The following is a 22141-nucleotide window of genomic DNA, read 5'->3' on the forward strand; positions in this document are numbered from 1 at the left end:
CCTCTCCCCAGCCTGACATGACTGATAACAAAAAGCAATGTGAACCACAGGGCAGATTAGACATGATAGCAGTGAACGGTAGCAGACGGGGCAGGTTCTTTACTCTCGCTCATAACACAGAGGTGGCATCTTGGTGACGTCTTTTGAAGAATGTGATAAAAAGGAAATGTTGGGGCTGAGCTTTGCTCCTGGGATTAAAGATTAAAGAAACTTTCACCTAAGTCCAATAAAGTGGCATCAGAGAGCGCAGAGCGAGGTGTCATGTGCTCGGCGGGGATTCACAGGCGAGTGCAGCTCTGGGGGGCGGATAATCATGGGGGGTAGTAAGTATCTCTCATGTTTCCTCCTCACACAGACTGCTGTTTAAGCCCCCTGATATAGACTGCCTCGCATGGTCACCTCTTGGAACATCAGCTGCTGTTCAGGGTCTGCACCCACATAGACTGTGGCATGTCCCACTCTTCCCCTTTAGACTGGTGATATTTGCCCTTTCATGGTCTATCTTCTCCCATACTGACTGCTTTCTATGCTCATTCTTCCTTACAGACCCCCATGGCAGCCCTCCTCTTCCTCCTCCTCTGCTGTGGAGTGGAACCACAGGACCTTTAGTGACATCCTCCGATAGGTCCTGCAGGTCTGCTTCCTCTCTGTAGTTTATTAATGAGCTGGTGGATGGAATACGGAGCAGACTTTCACCATTTCCATATGATACAAAGATCTGCAAGGAAATCAGCACAGAGGAGGAGAATATTTTAGAGGGATCTGGGTAAGCGTGACAGAACACGTCAGCTTCAGGGACCCTGTCTCTGTGGTGTCAACCCTCTCATTTGGGAGACATCATATCTATCCTTACTGTACTTTTTTTTGCACATGTTCATCTTTTTCCGCACTTTAGAGACACGTGTAGAGTACATGTGTTTTCACCATCTTACTTTGTGGACCTGATCCCATATTTCTATGCGGCCAGCGTCCATGTTATGTGGAGTCAATGAGGGTTCGACTGTTGGTTATCACCTTTATGCAGGTTTTCACCGATATTAGTGAATATAAACCTGTACTCAGCGTGGCAGTGATCTACGGGACTGTTGTTTTGTGTTCATGTGTCAGGAAGAGTTCACCAGGACCATGTTAGGGCTGTTCTAGGTACTTTGTCCAATTCCTGTACGCCATGCACAGATGAATGTCAGGTATCCTTCATGTCTTATCAATTGTCTTCTATGTTCTTTGTGTCAACTGCTAAAACACCATCGCCCTCAGAATATCCCAACCACAGAAGGTGGACATCCCATATACCACTAATAGCGGGACTCTGGGCGCTCCCCCAGGGTAAATCTATAAATGCCCATATAAATGATATCCTCCCAGCCAGTGTCCGCTATTTGCAGTTCCCACAACAGAGCTGTGTATTTCAGTCCATCGCATTTGACTTATATCCAGAGGCCAAATCACTCACAGACCCGCAGCCAGGGGCGCAGTATTTTCTTTCTACCTGACCTGAACTCACCTGCATCGCTCTTCCTCTTCTTGATCTTTCCTTGCAGCCTGCCTGACCTGAGCTCACCTGCATCGCTCTTCCTCTTCTTGATCTTTCCTTGCAGCCTGCCTGACCTGAGCTCACCTGCATCGCTCTTACTCTTCTTGATCTTTCCTCACAGCCTTCCTGCCTGACCTGAGCTCACCTGCATCGCTCTTCCTCTTCTTGATCTTTCCTTGCAGCCTTTCTACCTGACCTGAGCTCACCTGCATCACTCTTCCTCTTCTTGATCTTTCCTTGCAGCCTGCCTGACCTGAGCTCACCTGCATCGCTCTTCCTCTTCTTGATCTTTCCTTGCAGCCTGCCTGACCTGAGCTCACCTGCATCGCTCTTACTCTTCTTGATCTTTCCTCACAGCCTTCCTGCCTGACCTCACCTGCATCGCTCTTCCTCTTCTTGATCTTTCCTTGCAGCCTTTCTACCTGACCTGAGCTCACCTGCATCACTCTTCCTCTTCTTGATCTTTCCTTGCAGCCTGCCTGACCTGAGCTCACCTGCATCGCTCTTCCTCTTCTTGATCTTTCCTTGCAGCCTGCCTGACCTGAGCTCACCTGCATCGCTCTTACTCTTCTTGATCTTTCCTCACAGCCTTCCTGCCTGACCTCACCTGCATCGCTCTTCCTCTTCTTGATCTTTCCTTGCAGCCTTCCTGCCTGACCTGAGCTCACCTGCATCGCTGCTCCTCTTCTTGATCTTTCCTTGCAGCCTGCCTGACCTGAGCTCACCTGCATCACTCTTCCTCTTCTTGATCTTTCCTTGCAGCCTGCCTGACCTGAGCTCACCTGCATCGCTCTTCCTCTTCTTGATCTTTCCTTGCAGCCTTTCTACCTGACCTGAGCTCACCTGCATCGCTCTTCCTCTTCTTGATCTTTCCTTGCAGCCTTCCTGCCTGACCTGAGCTCACCTGCATCGCTCTTCCTCTTCTTGATCTTTCCTTGCAGCCTGCCTGACCTGAGCTCACCTGCATCGCTCTTCCTCTTCTTAAACTTTCCTCACAGCCTTCCTGCCTGACCTGAGCTTACCTGCATCGCTCTTCTTGATCTTTCCTTGCAGCCTTCCTGCCTGACCTGAGCTCACCTGTGCGATGCCCTGGCCCCTGGGGGCCACTTCCGCAGTGCTGTTGTTATGAGCGGGCAATAACCGGGGCAGCTGCAGGGTGTATACTTGTCACGGTATAGGCCTGAGGGCAGCACAGCTGTAGGGCCGGTCTGTGGAATCTGCGGGTGATGATGGGCATGCGATTCCTCGCTGCACCTAGTCAGGGCACCAGTTAGTGGACACCAATGCCAGGGTTCAGTAACAGCGGTTTTATTATAGATGAGGTAACTAGTAGCAACAGTTCTGTCCGGATGCAACCGGGTATATAGCAGGCTTTGACAAATAAAGCAGGAGTGGTGCTGCATAGGCTGTGAGAATACGTGCCGGATGATGGGAGTAGGAGTATGAGAGAAATAGCGTTGCTGGGTGGATTAGCTTGAGAATAATACTTGCTGTGAATCCTTGCAGCGATGAGGAGAGATAACGGAATGACACCCAGATGAGAGAGAAGAATCCGGACACTTGAGCAGGCAGATACAGCCGAAGACTTGAATACAGCAGAGCACCTGATCCACAACTCCTCTGAGGCAGGAGAGGGACGACACACACCCTCCTTGCTTGGGAGCAGGGGGAAGACTAACTTGTTAGGAGGAAGTGGGAGGTCACATGGTTGTTCCTGGCCAGAGCTAGTCGTTGACACATATGTAGAGGAGGCAGCTACAGCAGGCGTAATTAGCGTAAGAACAATGAAAGCTCTGTGTGTGGATTCTCCACGGGTACCTGTACTTTACCTATTGCCAAAGATCCACAAGGACTACAGCAATCCACCAGGCCGACCTATTGTGTCTGGGTCCGGGTCATTGCTGCAGTCCTTGTCAGTATATGTGGATTCTTTTTTGCAGGAAATTGTGAGAAATTTGGATCGCTGTCTCTCTGACACGGGACAATTCTTGGATGTAATGGAGACCGTCCTTTGTGAAGAGGTAACATTCTTGTGCACCCTAGATGTGCAAAGTCTATATACTAATATCCCCCAAGATTAGGGATTGTCCTGTGTCAGAGACCAGTTATGTAAAAACGCCCGATTAAGTAATAGCATGATCGGTTTTCTAATGGGACTATTGGATTTGGTCTTATCAAAGAATTATTTCAGATTTGATGAGGAATATTTTTTGCAGAGACATGGAGTCTCGATGGGGTCCTCCGTGGCTCCTAGTCTCGCAAATATCTTCATGCATAATTTTGAAGAACAATATGTAATGAGTGATTTGCCAACATCGTCCAGATGGGTTCGCTATGTGGACGATGTTTGTTTAATATGGACAGAGAGTGAACAAGCTCTTTTAGAGTTTGTGGAAAAAATTAATTCATGTCACCCATCTATCAAATTTACCTTAGAACACGATAAAGATGTCATCCATTTCCTAGATGTGAAGGTAAAAAGGAGTGAAGATAGATTTGAAACTACACTGTATTCTAAACCCACTGACAGGAACAACATATTACATAAAACTAGTCAGCATGTCCCCCACGTTTTCAAAAGTCTCCCGAAATCTCAATATATTAGAGCTAAAAGGATCTCTAGTTCTCGAGGTGAATATAGAAAAAATGCAAAAAAAACTAACAAAAAAGTTCCTAGAAAGGGGGTATTAAACAGGACCTAGAGAGAATTAGTAGAGAAATAGATGGGGGGCGTGGCTTGCCATGAGAGGAGAAGGACGCATGGAGTAGGAGCTCCAGCCTAGGCCTTAGCCTTTGGGGGCTTTTTTATTGTCTTTCATGGGGCTGAAGAAGCTGAAATCAAGTAGGAAGGCGCCAGCTACACCCCAGTCCCCTCTGACGCCGATTTCAAACTACTTTTCACCCCTTACTAGCCTGCCAGAGGACCCAGTGGGCGAGAGCCGGGAGCCAGCGCCATCTTGTGCGACACAGCGCCCGCAGGAGAAGAGACAGACCCGCCGCGGCACAGCTACTCACCGGGACGCCAATCAGCCGCTTCCACCGGCAAGCTCTGACCCAGGTCACAGGAACAAGACCGGGGGTAAGCTACGGGGCCCCGAGAAATCGGCGGGTCCTCTGTCACCACGTCACGAAGTGCCGCCATCTTGCCCCGAGAGTCTGCGCCCTCCGGAGGGGATCGGGGGTCGGTGGGAGCCGCAGGGGGAGGGAGATAGTGCACCGCTGCATCGGAGCCCGGGGGACCAAGCCAGCAGCTGCTTACCCAGACCCGGAGACTCAGACCTCCTTCCTCCTCCACAGTCCTACAGCGGGACGCCGCCATCTTGCCCTGAACCCGACATCCCTACAGCAGAGCCGGTGCTGACCTCAGAGAGACACAGCAGACAGAACCCAGGAACCTCAGCTCACAGTAGGATTCCTGTGCCGTTGGTGAGAAGACTCAGCGTCTCACAGTCTCCTGCGGTGACTGTCATACCTGCTATCCACTTAACCCCTGCTTCCCCTCAGGACTGCTCTGTGCACTTGCCAGCTGATCAGACCCCTGAGACCTCACAGCCCAGAGACAGTTACCCCGCTGATTCTAACAGTGTCCCCTGTCCTGGGGCTCCCTCTTTTCCCCCCACTCTTGGGGTGTAGTATACCCACTACACTTCTGCGAATACGAACAGATCCGGGTCCCCAGACCAAGTGATTCCAGACGCTCACTCTGCACAAGTGTCAATGTTTAATATGGCTGTGCCAACTAACCTCACTCAGCCCCCTGCCCACGTGACAGCGAAGAAGTTAACTGACGGAGCAACTTTGGTGCCTAGCCGTAGCGCCCAGCCCACGCAGATGTCGTCGACTTTGCCTCAAGGTGAAGCAGCTACCATCCTCAGTGCCCACTCGGAGCTGCAAGCTCTCTTAGCATTTCTACCTTGTAAGCAAGACATAGAGAATATGGCCGCAGATCTAAAAGCTGCCTGGAAACAAGACCTGGGTGTTGTCAAAAAGGACATTTCCACTCTACAGACCCAGGTTTGTGATCTTGAAACCTTCCGAACCTCGGTCCAGCAATCCCTGGATGAAATACGAACCAAATTGTCCACTCACTCTTCTCAGCAACAGATGATATTTGCACACCTGGACGACCTTGAAAATCGCAACAGGCGCAATAATATTAGAATCCGCGGCCTCCCTGAAGCTACACGCGCTGCAGATCTACACCCAACTTTGCTTGGTGTCTTCAATATGATCCTGGGACGCCCACCTGAGACTCACATTGACATTGATCGTGCTCATAGAGCCCTTCGGCCGCCAAGTGGTGACCCGGCTCGGCCACGTGATGTGATCTGTGGGATCCATTATTATTCAGTTAAAGAAGAAATTATGCAGAAAGCACGCCTACTCCCTGAAGTGGACTTTGATGGGGCCAAGCTCCTCCTTTTTCCAGATCTTTCAAGGCGTACCCTACGCCTCAGAGCAGCCTTAAAACCCTTGTTGGCAGTGCTACAGTCCCGCAACATCACGTACCGCTGGGGCTTTCCTTTTGCCCTCCATGCCAGGTTCAATGACAAGACTGCTACTTTGCGCTCACCCTGTGACTTATCAGCTTTCCTGCAGGCTTTTGGGCTCCCAAATATCTCCCTCCCTGACTGGGAGGCGATTCTGCACAACCCCCTAACAACGGGATGGCAACCGGAAGCCTCCACTTCCCAGAACGCCTACCGGTTCCAGCCACCACGACCACAACGATCCAGGAGAAGGCGACGCAGTGTGTCTCGTTCTGATTCGGAACTCTGAATTCCACAGCTGATGTGGGACACGTGAGAGATGTTTGCACTTCATATTTGATATTTCTCAGGGACTTCCCTGTTTATCATCTTGCCCCTAAGTAACACTATAAGTTATAAGTGTATCCCCCCAAGTTGATTGTTTGCTTGTTATGTCCGTTCACAGTGATGGCTAGAGCTCCATGGTCAGGAGTTAACCACCTATACCCCCCCAATAGATACTCAGATGACTGTAATCCATCTGATAGTGTTAGTACACCTGTTGTACATGTTAGGAATACTGCCACCTTTGTTATGGTGTTGCTGTTTCATTTTCTTTGTCTATCTCTTTCTCTCTTCCTCCCCTCGCCTCTTCTTTTGCCAACACGGTCCATATGACAACAATACAGTGCTCTCTCTTGTGTTTTGCTTCACTGGATACATCTTGTTTTCCAATGGAAACACTTAACATAACGTCCCTGAATGTTCAGGGATTTAATGTTCCTGAGAAAAGATCGCAAATCCTGTATGCAATGCACAAAATGAAAGCGCACATCCTATGTTTGCAGGAAACTCACTTTCAAGCGGATAAGATTCCTACCTTCAGGAATCGCTATTATCAGCAGTGGTTCCATAGTAGTAACTTAGAGGGTAAATCTAAGGGAGTCGCGATCCTGTTGCATAGATCCTTGCCATGCCAGGTGCTGGAGACGAGGACAGACTCTGAGGCACGGTACGTTTTCCTGCGCTGCATTATTGCTAATCAGTTTTATACGATTGCCAATGTGTATGCTCCGAACCGTGGTCAACAAACGTTTTTAGCCAAAACCCTGGATGACCTCAACACCTTTCAACAAGGTCACCTGATCCTATGTGGAGACCTAAATGTTCCACTCATGCCTTCTGTAGATGCCTCCTCGGGCCTGTCTTCGTTTCCCTGCAATAAACGCAATAAGATCAAACGAGACCTACATGCCATGCAGTTATGTGATGCTTGGCGTTTGAACAATCCAGACACCCGTGACTATACCCATTTTTCTAACATACACAATAGTTACAGCAGAATAGACTATATCCTTCTCCATCACCACCTGCTTGATAGACTACGCTCAGTATCCATTGGCAACATATTCTTATCCGACCACGCACCCATCCACTGTAAACTCTCTTTGCCTCAGACCATGTCAAAATCATTTACCTGGAGACTCAATGAGTCTTTACTCAATGATTCCCTGTGTTTAACCGACCTGAAAACGGCCATCGGCCATTTTGAATTAGATCATAGCTCTGACGACACTCCACCACAGATGAAGTGGGAAGCCCTCAAGTGTGTCTTGCGGGGTGTCCTGATAAAACATGGGTCCCGGTTAAAGAGGGAGGCAGCTGGTAAATTACACAAACTGCTGGACTCATTACAGACCTTGGAACTGAAACATAAGTCGACGTTAGCAGAGGTAGACCACAGGGAACTCATAAGAGTACGCAGCGAGATTACGAAACTCCTAGGAAAAAAACACCACAGATATAGACAAATATGTGCAAGTGCTGCATACGAACACAGCAATAAATCGGGTAGACTCCTAGCCAGGGCGTTAAGAGATAAAAGAGCTTCTTTGTATATTCAATCTATAAAGAACTCCAATGGCCGAGTGGTTAGACTTACCTCTGAAATACTAGCTGCCTTTACACGTTATTATTCTGACCTGTATCATTTACCACCAGAAACAGGGTCCTCCAGGGAAGATATGCTGAACTTCATCTCCCGCACAGCCCTTCCACGACTAGACCCGACAGCCTTGACCGACCTGGACAACCCATTTAGTGCTGATGACCTGGCTACTGCCATAGCCGCACTTCCCTCCGGTAAGAGCCCTGGCCCGGACGGTTATACAGCTAAATTTTTCAAAATTCTACAGTCTGAACTCTCCTCACATATGCTAGCGGCTTTTAATGAAATCTCTTCTTCCTCACCCTTCCCATCATCTTTTCTTAATGCACATGTTACCGTCATACCTAAGGAAGGCAAGGACCCGAACTTATGTGCCAGCTATAGACCAATCTCCCTAATAAACATTGACGCTAAGCTATATGCCAAACTTCTGGCCCAGAGATTGGCGCCCCTCCTCGGAACCCTGATACACCCTGACCAGGTTGAATTCATCCCTTCTAGGGAGGCCAGAGATAATACTCTGAAGACGTTTTCTGTAATCCAGTACGCTCATGCCTCCAACACACCCTGTATGCTTTTATCGCTAGACGCTGAGAAAGCATTTGACAGGGTGGATTGGGGTTTCTTGAGGGGGGTTCTAGAGGGCTTCGGACTGGGAGCAGTGACGCTAGAGCGTATTCTGGCACTGTACCAGTATCCAAAAGCACGGATCAGAATCAATGGGGCCCTTTCTGAACCTTTCACGATATACAATGGCACCAGACAGGGGTGCCCCCTTTCCCCGCTCCTCTATGTCCTTGTTATGGAGCATTTATTGAGAGCTGTTAGATTGAACGAAAACGTTGTGGGCGTCAGGCTTGGAGAGATGCACTTGAAATGCTCAGCTTTTGCTGATGACTTGCTTCTATACATCACAAAACCACAGAGCTCATTACAGTCCTTAATGGATACTCTCGCTGAATATAGTAGAGTAAGCAATTACAAGATTAATCTCTCCAAGAGTGTCGCCCTGAACGTCTCCCTGTCCCGTGATACTATTTCTCCTCTTCAACAACGGTTCCCCTTTGTCTGGCGCACCTCTTCCTTTAAATACCTGGGAGTCCAGATTCCGGCTAAATTGGCTGACACTTTTGCCTTGAACTTTGCCCCTCTGTTGGCTCAGTTCGGAGTGGACCTCGCCAAGTGGGACAGGAAAGATTTCTCGTGGCTGGGCAGGATCAATATTATCAAAATGAACTTACTGCCCAGGCTCCTGTATTTGTTTCAAGCCATCCCGAGTATTCTCCCTCGCTCCTTTTTCCAAGCAATTAACCGTCTCTTTTCTCGCTTCATTTGGCAGTGGAGACGGGCCCGATTGGCGCGGTCCACCCCATCTTTGGCAAAACAGAGAGGGGGTTTGGCTCTGCCGGACCCGTATAAGTACTTTATTGCCGCAGTGGCCACTAGGATCCTTGATGGCTACCATAGTTCAGTTTCAAAATTATGGGTGCAATTTGAAAATGCCTTATCACCTTTCTCCTTACCGTCCCTCCTGTGGATCACACCTACCTTGTGGATGGGTACCCAATTGTCATCCCTGCCTTTAGTGTCTCGTACCGTGCTGCTAACGTTTCGATATTCAAAGTCCAGAATAGCCCTTTATGAACCAAATGGCCCCCTTACCCCCATACTACATAATATTGGATTCCCCGCGGGCCATACAGACTCCTCATTCCTTAACTTCCCCAGGAATCGTCATCTTAGCTTCAGGGACATATGCGCGACGGCATCCCTTACCCCGTACGAAACACTCATTCCTGAGTCAGATAGATCGCCCAGACTACACTGGCAATACTTTCAGCTGTCCCACTTCTACCGTTCCCTGGTACAAAGCGCCAAACTTCACAGGAAGCTCACTACGTTTGAAGATCTATGTGTTCAGGTCGAACCCCCCACACACACTATATCGCTTATATACACTATATTGAACACTCCCGAGGACTCTCACAAGACAACTTTACAGTTAGGATGGGAGACAGAACTGAACCGCACCTTCTCCAGGGAAGACTGGGAAAAAGCTTTGTTCTTCTGCCATAAATCCTCGGTCTCTAGCAGGGCTCAGGAGACGAGCTACAAGGTTCTATCTCGCTGGTACAGAGTTCCGACTCTACTTCATAGATTATATGTCTCTGTCCCTGACACCTGCTGGAGATGTGGGATGGCTAGAGGAAACATGTCACATATATGGTGGGGATGTAACAGCTTACAGGGGTTTTGGAGGGAAGTGATTGCTATAATACAGGAAATTACAGGGACGAACCTGCCCAACGACCCTGCTACCCTCCTACTATTGATGCTACCGGGATCTCTAACCAAATGTAAAAAGGGGCTTATTAAGTTCCTATTGTTGGCAGCCAAGACGGTGATACCGAGGAAATGGAGGTCAGACACCCCCCTACGATAACTGAATGGTTTGCTGAGATTTTGCATTTGCAAAGAATGGAGGAGCTGACAGCAGAATTCCATAATAAAATCCAGCCTACGGCTAGGATGTGGTTTCCGTGGGCGACCTTTTTGGATTCACCTTCCTATAGGAATCGCAATACATCGCAGCAGACCTGAATTCCCATAGTTGCTCTCTTCTCTCGAACAGATCTTTTCTCTTCTGTCAGGACCGTGTTGGCCCCCTCTCTCTCTCCTCCCTTCCTTCTTGCTTCTGTTTTGTTTTATGCTTCTCCCCTTCTTTCCCCCTTTTTTTTTCTTTTGGTATTTTTGGCTATTGGTTGCCTCTCGGACTTTCCCTGAAAGGCTTTATGTTACCTATTCTCAGTCTTGTTTTATACTAGAAGTATCCTATATCTGTTATTAGGATTATACTTTTTGCACCACTAAATTTTTGTAATATTCTTGGAATACGCAGTTGGAGATGTAGTGTACGTTTATGCGTTTTGCTACTTGTCAGATTTATTGCCTATTTTTCACCCTCCCACTGCTGTGTGTATATCTCAATCTGTCAATAAAAGCTTTGAGTAAGAAAAAAGTAGAGAAATAGATAGACTGAACAGAGAAGAAGTGAGGAGACGTAAGAAGAATAACATGAAGAAAAAGGAGAATAAATTACTATACAGTATGACATATGATCGACATTCCAACTTGGTTAAACGTGCAGTTATGAAACACTGGAACCTGCTGAGTAGCGATCCTAAATACGGTTCAGAATTTAAAGAAAAACCTATTTTCTGTTACAGGAAAAATAAAACACTAGGGAACAGATTGGTTAGAAGCGACATAAAGAAAAAGAAAAAAGACAGACAGACATTTTTAGCAGCAGCACGTAAGGGCACCTTTGCTTGTATGAAATGCCAACATTGTAATAGCATTATCAGAGGTGGCGAATTATGCCACCCGGTGACAGGTAAAAAATATCCCATCAAAGGCTTTCATACCTGCAACGATGCCAACGTGATATATCTGCTGAAATGTCCTTGCGGTATGGGATATGTGGGACAAACTAGCAGACAGATTAAACTGAGACTTAATGAACATAAATCTGCAATTACGAGATTTACAGTAAAGAAAGAAAAAGAAAAGAATTATGAAGATCGTAATAATGACTTCGGGGAAACAACAGTGGCGCGACATTTTTCTGAACACCGACATAATATTTGCGATTTACGGTGGCAAGTAATAGAACAGCTTGAGATATGTAATGATAGCGAGGAGAACCGCAGACATCTCCTTCGCCGTGAAGTATTTTGGATAACTGAGCTTGAAACACTGAGCCCAAAGGGTCTCAATGAAACATGTAGCTTTAGAGTCTTTTTGTAGGATTAGAGATGTATTTGTTTTACTTCCTTATATGATCATGCGTATAATATATGAATAGTCATTGTGTATATACTACTATAAATATTAATAATAGTTATGGATAAATTTCTGTTACTGACGTGCATATATTAGACCCTCCACCCCCTACGTCCTTGCGCATGAGGAAGGAGGAGCTTTATCCTCCGAAACGTCCGCAGGACACCAGGTGGACTCTTGGGTGTGTGGATCAGCCGGTGAGTATATTGCCAAAAAATAAAGCAGCAAATTGGATTGCAGCACCAGTGTTTGGATTCTTTTCTACACGGGTATCCCGCTCAACAAGAAGATTACTATCCTATGACACTCAGGTACCTTCGTTACATATATATACTCTCACTAATTTTTTCTGATATCATAACCAGAGAATACCAGGGGAAAACCAGCAGCAGTTGCAGTGCAAACACTTACCAGAACAGGCATTGACACAGAAATAGAAATGGGCATAATAGGAGTAGTAGTCTGCGTGTTCTGGGACACTGCATACCTCCCTGGCAAATTTGAGCCGACCTCGGCGAATCTAGAAGGCAGCAAACATGAATAGACTGGACAATCAGACAACAGGAATGAATGAGGAGAGTGAGTGTGATGAGGTGTGTGTTTCCCACGCCCAAGGCACAGGTGAGAAGAGAGAGAGGATGAGAAACCCTAGTGGCAGGACTTCACCTAGGGGTGCCTAACGTACTCTGGCGACCAGGTAGCTAGTGCGTGAACCATCTGACGTGTAAGCCAAGACAACTTAACTGCTGGCGGGTGACCCTCCATATTCCAGCCAGTTAGACAGTAGGTTTTCTGTTAAACGTGTTAACCTACTGGAAAAGAGAACTGTGAAGACCTGTGTACTACCTTGGCGTGTCTGTGTAGTGTCTTGGATACCTGGAAGAGAAAAGAACAAAATAATAAAAGCAAGCATACATTTGGCGCGCCATACATACCGGTCAATCGTACAAACCAATTACTCAATAGGCCAAACACACGAAAAGATATCCAAGGTGCGATATGTATGAACCAGTGTGAATGTTAAGTATGACTGTGTGATTACTACTGTGTTGGGACAAGACGGAGGTGAACAGACACTGGAAACACAAGGAAGGGAAATACAAAAGAAAATAAATACTGCGAGGTCTTTGAGGAGAACTGGCTCACATGAATCTGAATGAAAGTCTTGAGAAAAATCTGCATACGAACTGGCTCAACTAAATCTTTCCAGCTATAGATATGATAATAAAACACAATACTGAGACTGGATGAGAAAATACACTCCTATATAATCTAGACTTTCTCTGAGGTATATATATATATACTAACTTCTCTTACTCAGAGGAGGAGCTATCTGACTCTGACACTAGAAAAACATACTGTTATACAAAAGAGGCACTCTACTCTGAGGCAATCTATGTAACCTTTTGCTTACTCAGAGGAGGAAATACAAAGACTTTGATAACACTGGAATACAATAGTACAATAAGTGCAATAATGAAATAAGTGTAATAATACCCTGTGTGGAACACACAATCACAGGAAAGTGCATTAGGAAGGAATGGATTAAGTGTCTCTGTTAGGCAGAGTCTCTTTTAGGCAATTAGAACATCGTCCATGTAAAAGGCTCTGGGACAGGCACTAGAGAACCTTTTGTTATGGTAAGTGTCCATCAGCTCATGGCTGGTTAGTACAGGGAAGTTGCTCAGGAGGACCAGGCATGAACCTTAAACATTGCAGGAACTGGAACAAAACAGTTAAGACAACAAAAAAACAGTTTAAGGACTCTGTTCTCTGGAAGGACACTTAGCAGAAATGTCCAGGAGGACCCCAAGTGGCCCCTCTCTTCTTTTCCCAGGGGCAGTACCGGGAAGGAGGCTGGAGCAGGGACGTCGCTGGAGGCGGTGGTGACCACAATGCTTGGGGTCACAGTGGTAATAGGTGAAGCAATGGGAGCCACGTGGTAGGTCACAGATGTGGTGGTGGTCGCAGCTCTAGCCACGGCAGTGGGGCGGTTCCCCGAAACAGTTGATCCCAAGGGCTGTGGTGAGACCTTGATAGAGCCCAGGGGCTTAAAATCTTCCCAATCCTCCTCCCAGTCTTCAGAGGGAGTAGGAAGAAATGGCCGTTGCACAGGGTTAGTAGGCCGGGTGACGGCAGCAGCCCAGGGACCCTTCTTGGAGCCCACCAGGGTGTACTCCACCACTTCGCCGGCTGTAAGCTTGTTCAGCCAGGCAGGGTTGTAGTCCCGAATGACGGCCCATTGGTTTACTAGCACCAGGAGACCTTTGAAGGCGTCCATTATCAGACCATCGACGCGTTTCTGATCAAATTTCGTGACTGCCCCCCTGCGTCGTTCCAGTGGCACCTCTCCAGGCCAGGGTCTTTCCAGCTCCCTAATAAAGACACGCTCTGTCTCGGCACTGGACCCGGCATATGGAGTATAGGGGTGGCCCCACAGGGAAACATACTCATGATACGGGACTGCCGGGGACTCTCCCGGCACTAGGCCAGACTTGGCAGTCATGCCCCCCTTAGTTGTGGAAGAAGCAGTGGGTGGCTGAGCCGTAGTGGAGGTAGATGTCACGGTGCTAGCCATGGTAGGGGCGGCCTTAGTCACCGGAGGCAATAGGGAGAGGGCTTGCTCGATCTCATCCACCAACTTCCTTATAACCAAGTCGTCCCCAAACACCCACCGAGGCAAGTAAGGTGTCTCAGGCCCAGGGAGTCTCCAGGGACTGGTGTAGCAGGTGGCCTTAGAGCTGTCCCCCTTGCTAGGGGCAGGATGAGGGGCACCCGAGATCCCGGTACTCATGGCTTCATCACACTCCGGCAAGGTTGACCCTCCGGTGGAGAGCGCCAGATCCGACTCGCTGGAGCGGGCAGGTATCGGAGACAGACTGCGGTCAGACACGGAGTCCAACTCCCGATCACCCAGCTGTCGTCGTCCGATGGGAGCGGGGCGGACAGGCAAGCGGGATCCAACTCGGGCAGATGCGATGGATCTCCTGGTAACACGGCATCAGCAGGGGCACACGTGTCTTCCATCCGAGTTGCCATCTTGCTACGCACTGGCCGGAACTTGAAGCCGGAAGGGGAGGAGCGCCCGGCTGGAGGATCAGGTTCCAGCATCTGCCCCGCAACAGTGACGTCAGCGGCGGGAGCCAGACAATCAGGAACAGTCAATGTACAGTCTATGGCGCCGGGCGATTCCCGCGCTTTGGCAGCATGGCGGTTAACCCCCTCCTCTCCGGGGTATGGCGCAGCCAGAAATTGTAGAAGACAGCGGCCATCTTGGGTGCTGTTTAGGGCCCGAAACACCTCAATCAACCCCATAGCAGTCGGCAAAGTCTCTGGGGGAATAACAGTACAGTTCTGGGGCACTGAAAGTTTGTACAACACAGTCTTGATCCTGTTCGTGACGCCAAATGCGATGCCCTGGCCCCTGGGGGCCACTTCCGCAGTGCTGTTATGAGCGGGCAATAACCGGGGCAGCTGCAGGGTGTATACTTGTCACGGTATAGGCCTGAAGGCGGCACAGCTGTAGGGCCGGTCTGTGGAATCTGCGGGTGATGATGGGCATGCGATTCCTCGCTGCACCTAGTCAGGGCACCAGTTAGTGGACACCAATGCCAGGGTTCAGTAACAGCGGTTTTATTATAGATGAGGTAACTAGTAGCAACAGTTCTGTCCGGGTGCAACCGGGTATATAGCAGGCTTTGACAAATAAGGCAGGAGTGATGCTGCATAGGCTGTGAGAATACGTGCCGGATGATGGGAGTAGGAGTATGAGAGAAATAGCGTTGCTGGGTGGATTAGCTTGAAAATAATACTTGCTGTGAATCCTTGCAGCGATGAGGAGAGATAACGGAATGACACCCAGATGAGAGAGAAGACTCCGGACACTTGAGCAGGCAGATACAGCCGAAGACTTGAACACAGCAGAGCACTCGATCCACACTTCTAGTGGTAAAGTGGGACCTGCGACACGTCCAACTCCTCTGAGGTAGGAGAGAGACGACACACACCCTCCTTGCTTGGAAGCAGGGGGAAGACTAACTTGTTAGGAGGAAGTGGGAGGTCACATGGTTGTTCCTGGCCAGAGCTAGTCGGCTATTGGAGGAACCATGGTTACAGGGCACTGGCACGGTCACGTGATCAACAGCCTTGCATACCACTGTACAATGTAATAATACACAGGAATACATGAGAATACACATTACCAGAGAATACTAGGGGAAAACCAGCAGCAGTTGCAGTGCAAACACTTACCAGAACAGGCATTGACACAGCAATAGAAATGGCCATAATAGGAGTAGTAGTCTGCATGTTCTGGGGCACTGCACCTGCATCGCTCTTCCTCTTCTTGATCTTTCCTCACATCCTTCCTGCCTGACCTGAGCTCACCGCAGTCGGACTTTGCGCATATTCCATGACGCATATCACTGTTGCTCTTGTAGCTTCTCGATCCTTCCTTGCAGCCCAGCCTGTCGGTCTTTCACAATGCTCACTTCTATCGGCATCGCTCCTGTCCTCAGCTCATCACTGTCTAATCTGAATACAGACATATAGCCAAAAAGAACTGCATGGCTCTCAATGAAGCATAAATAGTTCCTGTCCCAATACTCACAGGTTACACGTCTAATATAAAGGCAAAATCTTAGCATCTTGTTTGTTAGCAAATAAAACCAGTCCAGTTTCTTCACTTCCACTTGTCAGAACTGAGACTGATGCATATGGAATACAGGTTGACTTAACATGTAAAGCTCAAGGAGGATGCCGACCAGGCTCACAACAAAAACTATTGATGAAAGCACAACCTAAGGAAAAAAAATGCAAAAATGCCGCTCAATGCGAACAGGCCATAAAATATGTCACAAAAAGAACTTTATTAAAAACAATGCGTTTTGGCTCCTACACTGTCATGGAGACTGTGAAAGTTTAGGAGTCGACATACGTTGTTTCCGACATCAATCAAGCCTTTCTACAGTATTATACCTCAGTCTGTTTATACAGTATTGTTTTACTTCAGTCTGTGTCCATTTGGCAATCTGAATCTTCTTGCTGATAGGGCTGTGCACTCATCTCCAATTATTATAACAGCATCCAACAATGCACTGTAGTGTTATACCTCAGTCTGTGTCCAAGTCAGATCAAATTTCAGTAAGATTAAACTTTTGGTGCTAGAGAACGAAGGAAAGAGTCAGGAAAAAGAAGAGAATTAAGGAATTATAGAGAAGAAGGTGCAGCATCCATTACACTACACACTATACTACACACTATACTCCCTCTGGCTCTGGATTTAAAGAGTCAGTTTGTCTCTACTTGCTATTGCCTTCTGCCAATCTAGAGCCACCTATCTAAACATGCTCCACCTGCCGACCCCCTTCCCCCCCATGAAGGTAAATGGCAAACTGGTACATGAGAACACAGGCTTACAATATAAGTCACTGTGTGATGCAGAATTATTATAGGTTGTAGCCTAGTTTGAAGAGATGGGTTTTCAGGTTACTTACTGTATGAAGGACTTGATGGTGGATGAGAGCCGGATGTGTCGGGGCAGTGAGAGCCGGATGTGTCGGGGCAGTGAGAGCCGGATGTGTCGGGGTAGTGAGAGCCGGATGTGTCGGGGCAGTGAGAGCCGGATGTGTCGGGGCAGTGAGAGCCGGATGTGTCGGGGCAGTGAGAGCCGGATGTGTCGGGGCAGTGAGAGCCGGATGTGTCGGGACAGTGAGAGCCGGATGTGTCGGGGCAGTGAGAGCCGGATGTGTCGGGGCAGTGAGAGCCGGATGTGTCGGGGCAGTGAGAGACGGATGTGTCGGGGCAGTGAGAGACGGATGTGTCGGGGCAGTGAGAGACGGATGTGTCGGGGCAGTGAGAGCCGGATGTGTCGGGGCAGCGAGTTCCAGAGTATGGGGGAGGCTCGGGCAAAGTCTTGGAGGCGGTTGTGTGAGGTACATACAAGGGGGGAGCGCAGACGGAGGTCACTGGAGGATCGGAGGTTGCGTGAGGGACGGTAGTGGGATATCCGGTCAGAGATGTACAGAGGGGACAGGGTGTGGACGGCCCTGTATGTCATGGTCAACAGTTTAAAGTCAATACAATTGGCAGAGGGGAGAGGCAAAGGCAAAGCGAGGGGAAAGGTGGATTATTCGAGCAGCAGTGTTGAGGATAGACTGGAGGGGATCAAGGGAGTTAGCTAGAAGGCCAGAGAGGAGGATGTTACAGTAGTCCAAGCGGGAGATAATGAGAGCATGGACCAGCAGTTTGGTGGAGTCAGGGGTGAGGAAAGAGCGGATTCTGGAAATGTTTTTGAAGGCGACAAAAGGTCGTCAGGGCCTGAATATGTGGTTTAAAGGACAGGGCAGAGTCAAAGGTGACCCCAAGGCAGCGGACTTGGGGGACAGGGGACAGAGTACAGCCATTGATAGTGATTGACAGATTAGAAGGCAGGGTGGAGCGGGATGGGGTGAAAGATGATTTGTTCTGTTTTGTCCATGTTGAGTTTTAGAAAGCGGGAGGAGAAGAAGGAGGATATGGCCGATAGACACTCTGGAATCCTGGATAGCAAAGAGGTGACATCCGGACCAGAGAGGTAGATGTGAGTGTCATCGGCATAGAGGTGGTACCTGAAGCCATGGGATTCTATGATGAGTCTTAGGCCAAAAGTGTACATAGTGAAGAGGCCCGAGTACAGAGCCTTGGGGAACACCAACAGTAAGGGGACGAGGAGAGGAGGTGGTGTGGGAGTGGGAGACACTAAAAGTGCGGTTGGAGAGGTAAGAGGAGATCCAGGAGAGGGCTAGGCTAGTGACACCAAGGGATGAGAGGATTTATAAGAGGAGAAAATGGTCAACTGTGTTGAAGGCAGAAGATAAGTCAAGGAGAAGGAGCACAGAGTAGTGGCGCGAGGTTTTGGCAGTCAGCAGGTCATTAGCCACTTTGGTGAGGGCAGTTTCTGTGGCGTGTAGGGGGCAGAAGCCAGATTGTTGGGGGTCAAAGAGTGAGTTGGATGGAAAGTGGGAGGAGAGTTCATGGCAGACATGTTCTAGAAGTTTTAAGGCAAAGGGGAGAAGCGAGAGGGGGGCAGTAGCTGGATAAGGAGGTAGGGTCAAAGGATGGCTTTTTAAGCCCTTTACATTAGCCATATGGCTATATATACGTTCCTGCCGCACACACCCCGTGCAGCGGGAACATACATAAATGATCCTGACTGTGAAGCGGTTTTAACCCCTTAACGACATCGGGCGTATACTTACGCCCTGATGCCGGTAAGGACGTTCAGAGCGGGGCCGCGCGGCGACCCCACTCTGAACCGCGGCGGTCCCGGCTGCCGCTTGAAGCCCGGGACCATAAGTATTAGCGGGCACGGTCCGATCGCCGTGCCCGCTAATACAGTAATCAGATGCAGCTGTCAAACATGACAGCTGCATCCGATTACCGGATTCAGCTGTTCCCTGGTGTCTAGTGGCGGAGATCACTCCCCCGGGATGTTATCCCGGAGGAGCGATCTCCGTTTCTGAAGCCGGCCGGGGACCGCTCCAAGATGGCGCCGTCCCCGGCTCGGCACTCGTTTACTTCCGGCTGCAGCAGCTTATCTCATGGATCTCTGCAGCATATCTATGAGAGATCAGAGCACTTATACTAGAAGTCCCCTAGGGGGGGAATAACCCCAACCCCAGGGGGAATCACCCTAACCCCAGGGGGAATAACCCTAACCCCAGGGAGGCTTCTAGTATAAGTGTAAAAGTTAAAAAAAAAATATGTTGTTAACAGTAAAAAGCCCCCTCCCCTAATAAAAGTCTGAACCACCCCCCTTTTCCCAGGTTATAAATAAAAGTAAATAAATAAATAAATAATTGCCCAAACTATTAATTAATCACATTCCTGATCTCACACGGTAAATGGCGTCAGCGCAAAAAAATCCCAAAGTGCAAAATTGCGCATTTTTGGTCGCATCAAATCCAGAAAAATTGTAATAAAAAGCGATCAAAAAGTCATATATGCGCAATCAAGGTACCGATAGAAAGAACACATCATGGCGCAAAAAATGACACCTGACACAGCCCCATAGACCAAAGGATAAAAGCGCTATAAGCCGGGGAATGGAGCGATTTTAAGTGACGTATATTTGTTGACAATGGTTTAAATTTTTTACAGGCCATCCGATACAATATAAGTTATACATGTTATATATCGTTTTAATCGTAACGACTTGAGGAACATATATAACAAGTCAGTTTTACCCCAAGGCGAATGGCGTAAAAACACGTTTCCCCCAAATAAACAAAATGCTTTTTTTTTTTCAATTTCACCACACTTTGAATTTTTTTCTGGTTTCGCAGTGTACTTTATGCAAAAATGCAGCCCGTCATTGCAAAGTACAATTAGTGACGCAAAAAATAAGGGCTCATGTGGGTTTCTAGGTGGAAAAATGCAAGTGCTATGGCCTTTTAAGCACAAGGAGGAAAAAACTAAAACGCAAAAATCGAAATTGGCTCTGTCCTTAAGGGGTTAATGTGTGCATGGCCTTTTTAATGTGATTGGTTCTGCACACATTGCTGTCCCCAGACCTTGGCAATACAGGCATCCGTGGTCCCGCAGCTGCCTGTCATTAACCCCCTTAAACCAATATGATACCAGTAAAAACTAGAGATTATGGCGCAAAAAAATTCACCCCAACAGCCCTGTAGGTGGAAAAATAAAAGCACTATGGCTCTTAGAAGGCAAAGAGGAACATTGCTTCAATTTGACACGGACAACCAGGCACCAATGACCTTTGGTCATAAAGGGGTTAAGGATGGGTGTGATGGTTGTGTTTTTAAATAGAGATGGAAAGATGCCAGTGGTTAGCGAATGAAGAGATGAGTTAGTGCTGGGACAAATGCTGAGGTAAGGTTGGGGATAAAGTGGGATGAGATTGGGTCAAGTGCGCAGGTGGTGAGGTGTGATGGGGAGAGTAGGATATTTTATCAAGGGTAACATAGAACGGGTCCAAAGACGGTTTACAAAAATGGTGGAGGGTGTGAGGCATAAACCATATCAGGAAAGATTTGAATCTGTATAGTCTGGAGGTGATAAGTTCAGGTATAAACACCTGACATACTTGGGTGGTCCAAATGATTAAAGGGAACCTGTCACCCCCCGTGCCGGGGTGACAGGCTCCCGACCCCCCGTTAGAGCCCCCTATACTCACCTAATCCCGCCGGGTCCTGCTTCTGGATTCGGTCGGGTCCCGGAGATCTCAGCCGCCGCAGCCCGGCGCGCGCGCTGACAGATGAGTCCAACGCTCATAGAGAATGACGGAGCGCTGGACTCTCCTGTCATTCTCTATGGGTGTTGGACTCATCTCTCAGCGCGCGCGCCGGGCTGCAGCGGCTGAGATCTCCGGGACCCGACCGAATCCAGAAGCAGGACCCGGCGGGATTAGGTAAGTATAGGGGTCTCTAACGGGGGGTCGGGAGCCTGTCACCCCGGTACGGGGGGTGACAGGTTCCCTTTAAGTTAGTGCAGCTGCAGTCTGCCAAAGATGAGAAAGGACACAGGAGACAACTCTATGATCAAGCTGAAAAGCTTCTGTTTAATGGGACTGTGAGTGTCTTGTTATAAGCATAGATAAGGAAAAAGAAACAATTCCAAAATACTGTACACACCTTCTTCTAGCAGCAGCAGTTACATAGCCTGTCTCTAACATTTCCCATCATGTCCCATATAATAGATGAGAACTGATGTTCTTGGCTTTAGGCCCAGACCTAGCAGCTATGGTCTAAATCAACTTCTCAAGACGGAGCTAAACCTAGGAGGGAGACCGAGGGGCCTGTGCCTCTGAGCACTTATTCTGCAGACTACAATCACTGCAGAGCATTGCAGCATACTTCTACTTGCTGTATATATGTTTTTCCTCTTCCCGAATTACCTTCAACCCCACAGAGGAAAGAAGACAAAGGCGGGACATGACCCAAACCTTTAAATTTGTTAACCCCTTAAGGACAGAGCCAATTTAGATTTTTGCGCTTTCGGTTTTTCCTCCTTGTGCTTAAAAGGTCATAGCACGTGCATTTTTCCACCTAGAAACCCACATGAACCCTTATTTTTTGCGTCACTAATTGTACTTTGCAATGACGCCTGAATTTTTGCATAAAGTACACAAACAAATTCAAAGTGTGGTGAAATTGAAAAAAAAAATGCATTTTGTTTATAGGCTTATAACGCTTTTATCCTTTGGTCTATGGGGCTGTGTGAGGTGTCATTTTTTGCGCCATGATATGTTCTTTCTATGGGTACCTTGATTGCGCATATACGACTTTTTGATCGCTTTTTATTACAATTTTTCTGGATTTGATGTGACCAAAAATGCGCAATTTTGCA

The 22141-nt window shown here is 48.2% G+C and overlaps 1 protein-coding gene across 2 annotated transcripts in view; it reads left to right on the forward strand.

Moving 5' to 3' along the window:
• The first annotated feature begins 209 nt into the window (after window positions 1-209).
• LOC138784256 (cytochrome P450 2C21-like) overlaps window positions 210-22141 on the forward strand; it is an 88485-nt gene continuing 66553 nt past the window's right edge. The window contains exon 1 of one of the 2 annotated variants that reach the window (XM_069959772.1): window positions 210-284. In XM_069959772.1, the coding sequence (XP_069815873.1) occupies window positions 262-284 (23 nt within the window). In that variant the 5' untranslated portion in view covers window positions 210-261. Of the gene's footprint in view, window positions 285-548; window positions 767-22141 lie in introns of those variants that run through there. The other variant, XM_069959774.1, reaches the window with a different exon arrangement.

The sequence above is a fragment of the Dendropsophus ebraccatus genome, chromosome 2 (assembly GCF_027789765.1).
Source record: "Dendropsophus ebraccatus isolate aDenEbr1 chromosome 2, aDenEbr1.pat, whole genome shotgun sequence".
In the NCBI taxonomy this organism is placed as follows: domain Eukaryota; kingdom Metazoa; phylum Chordata; class Amphibia; order Anura; family Hylidae; genus Dendropsophus; species Dendropsophus ebraccatus.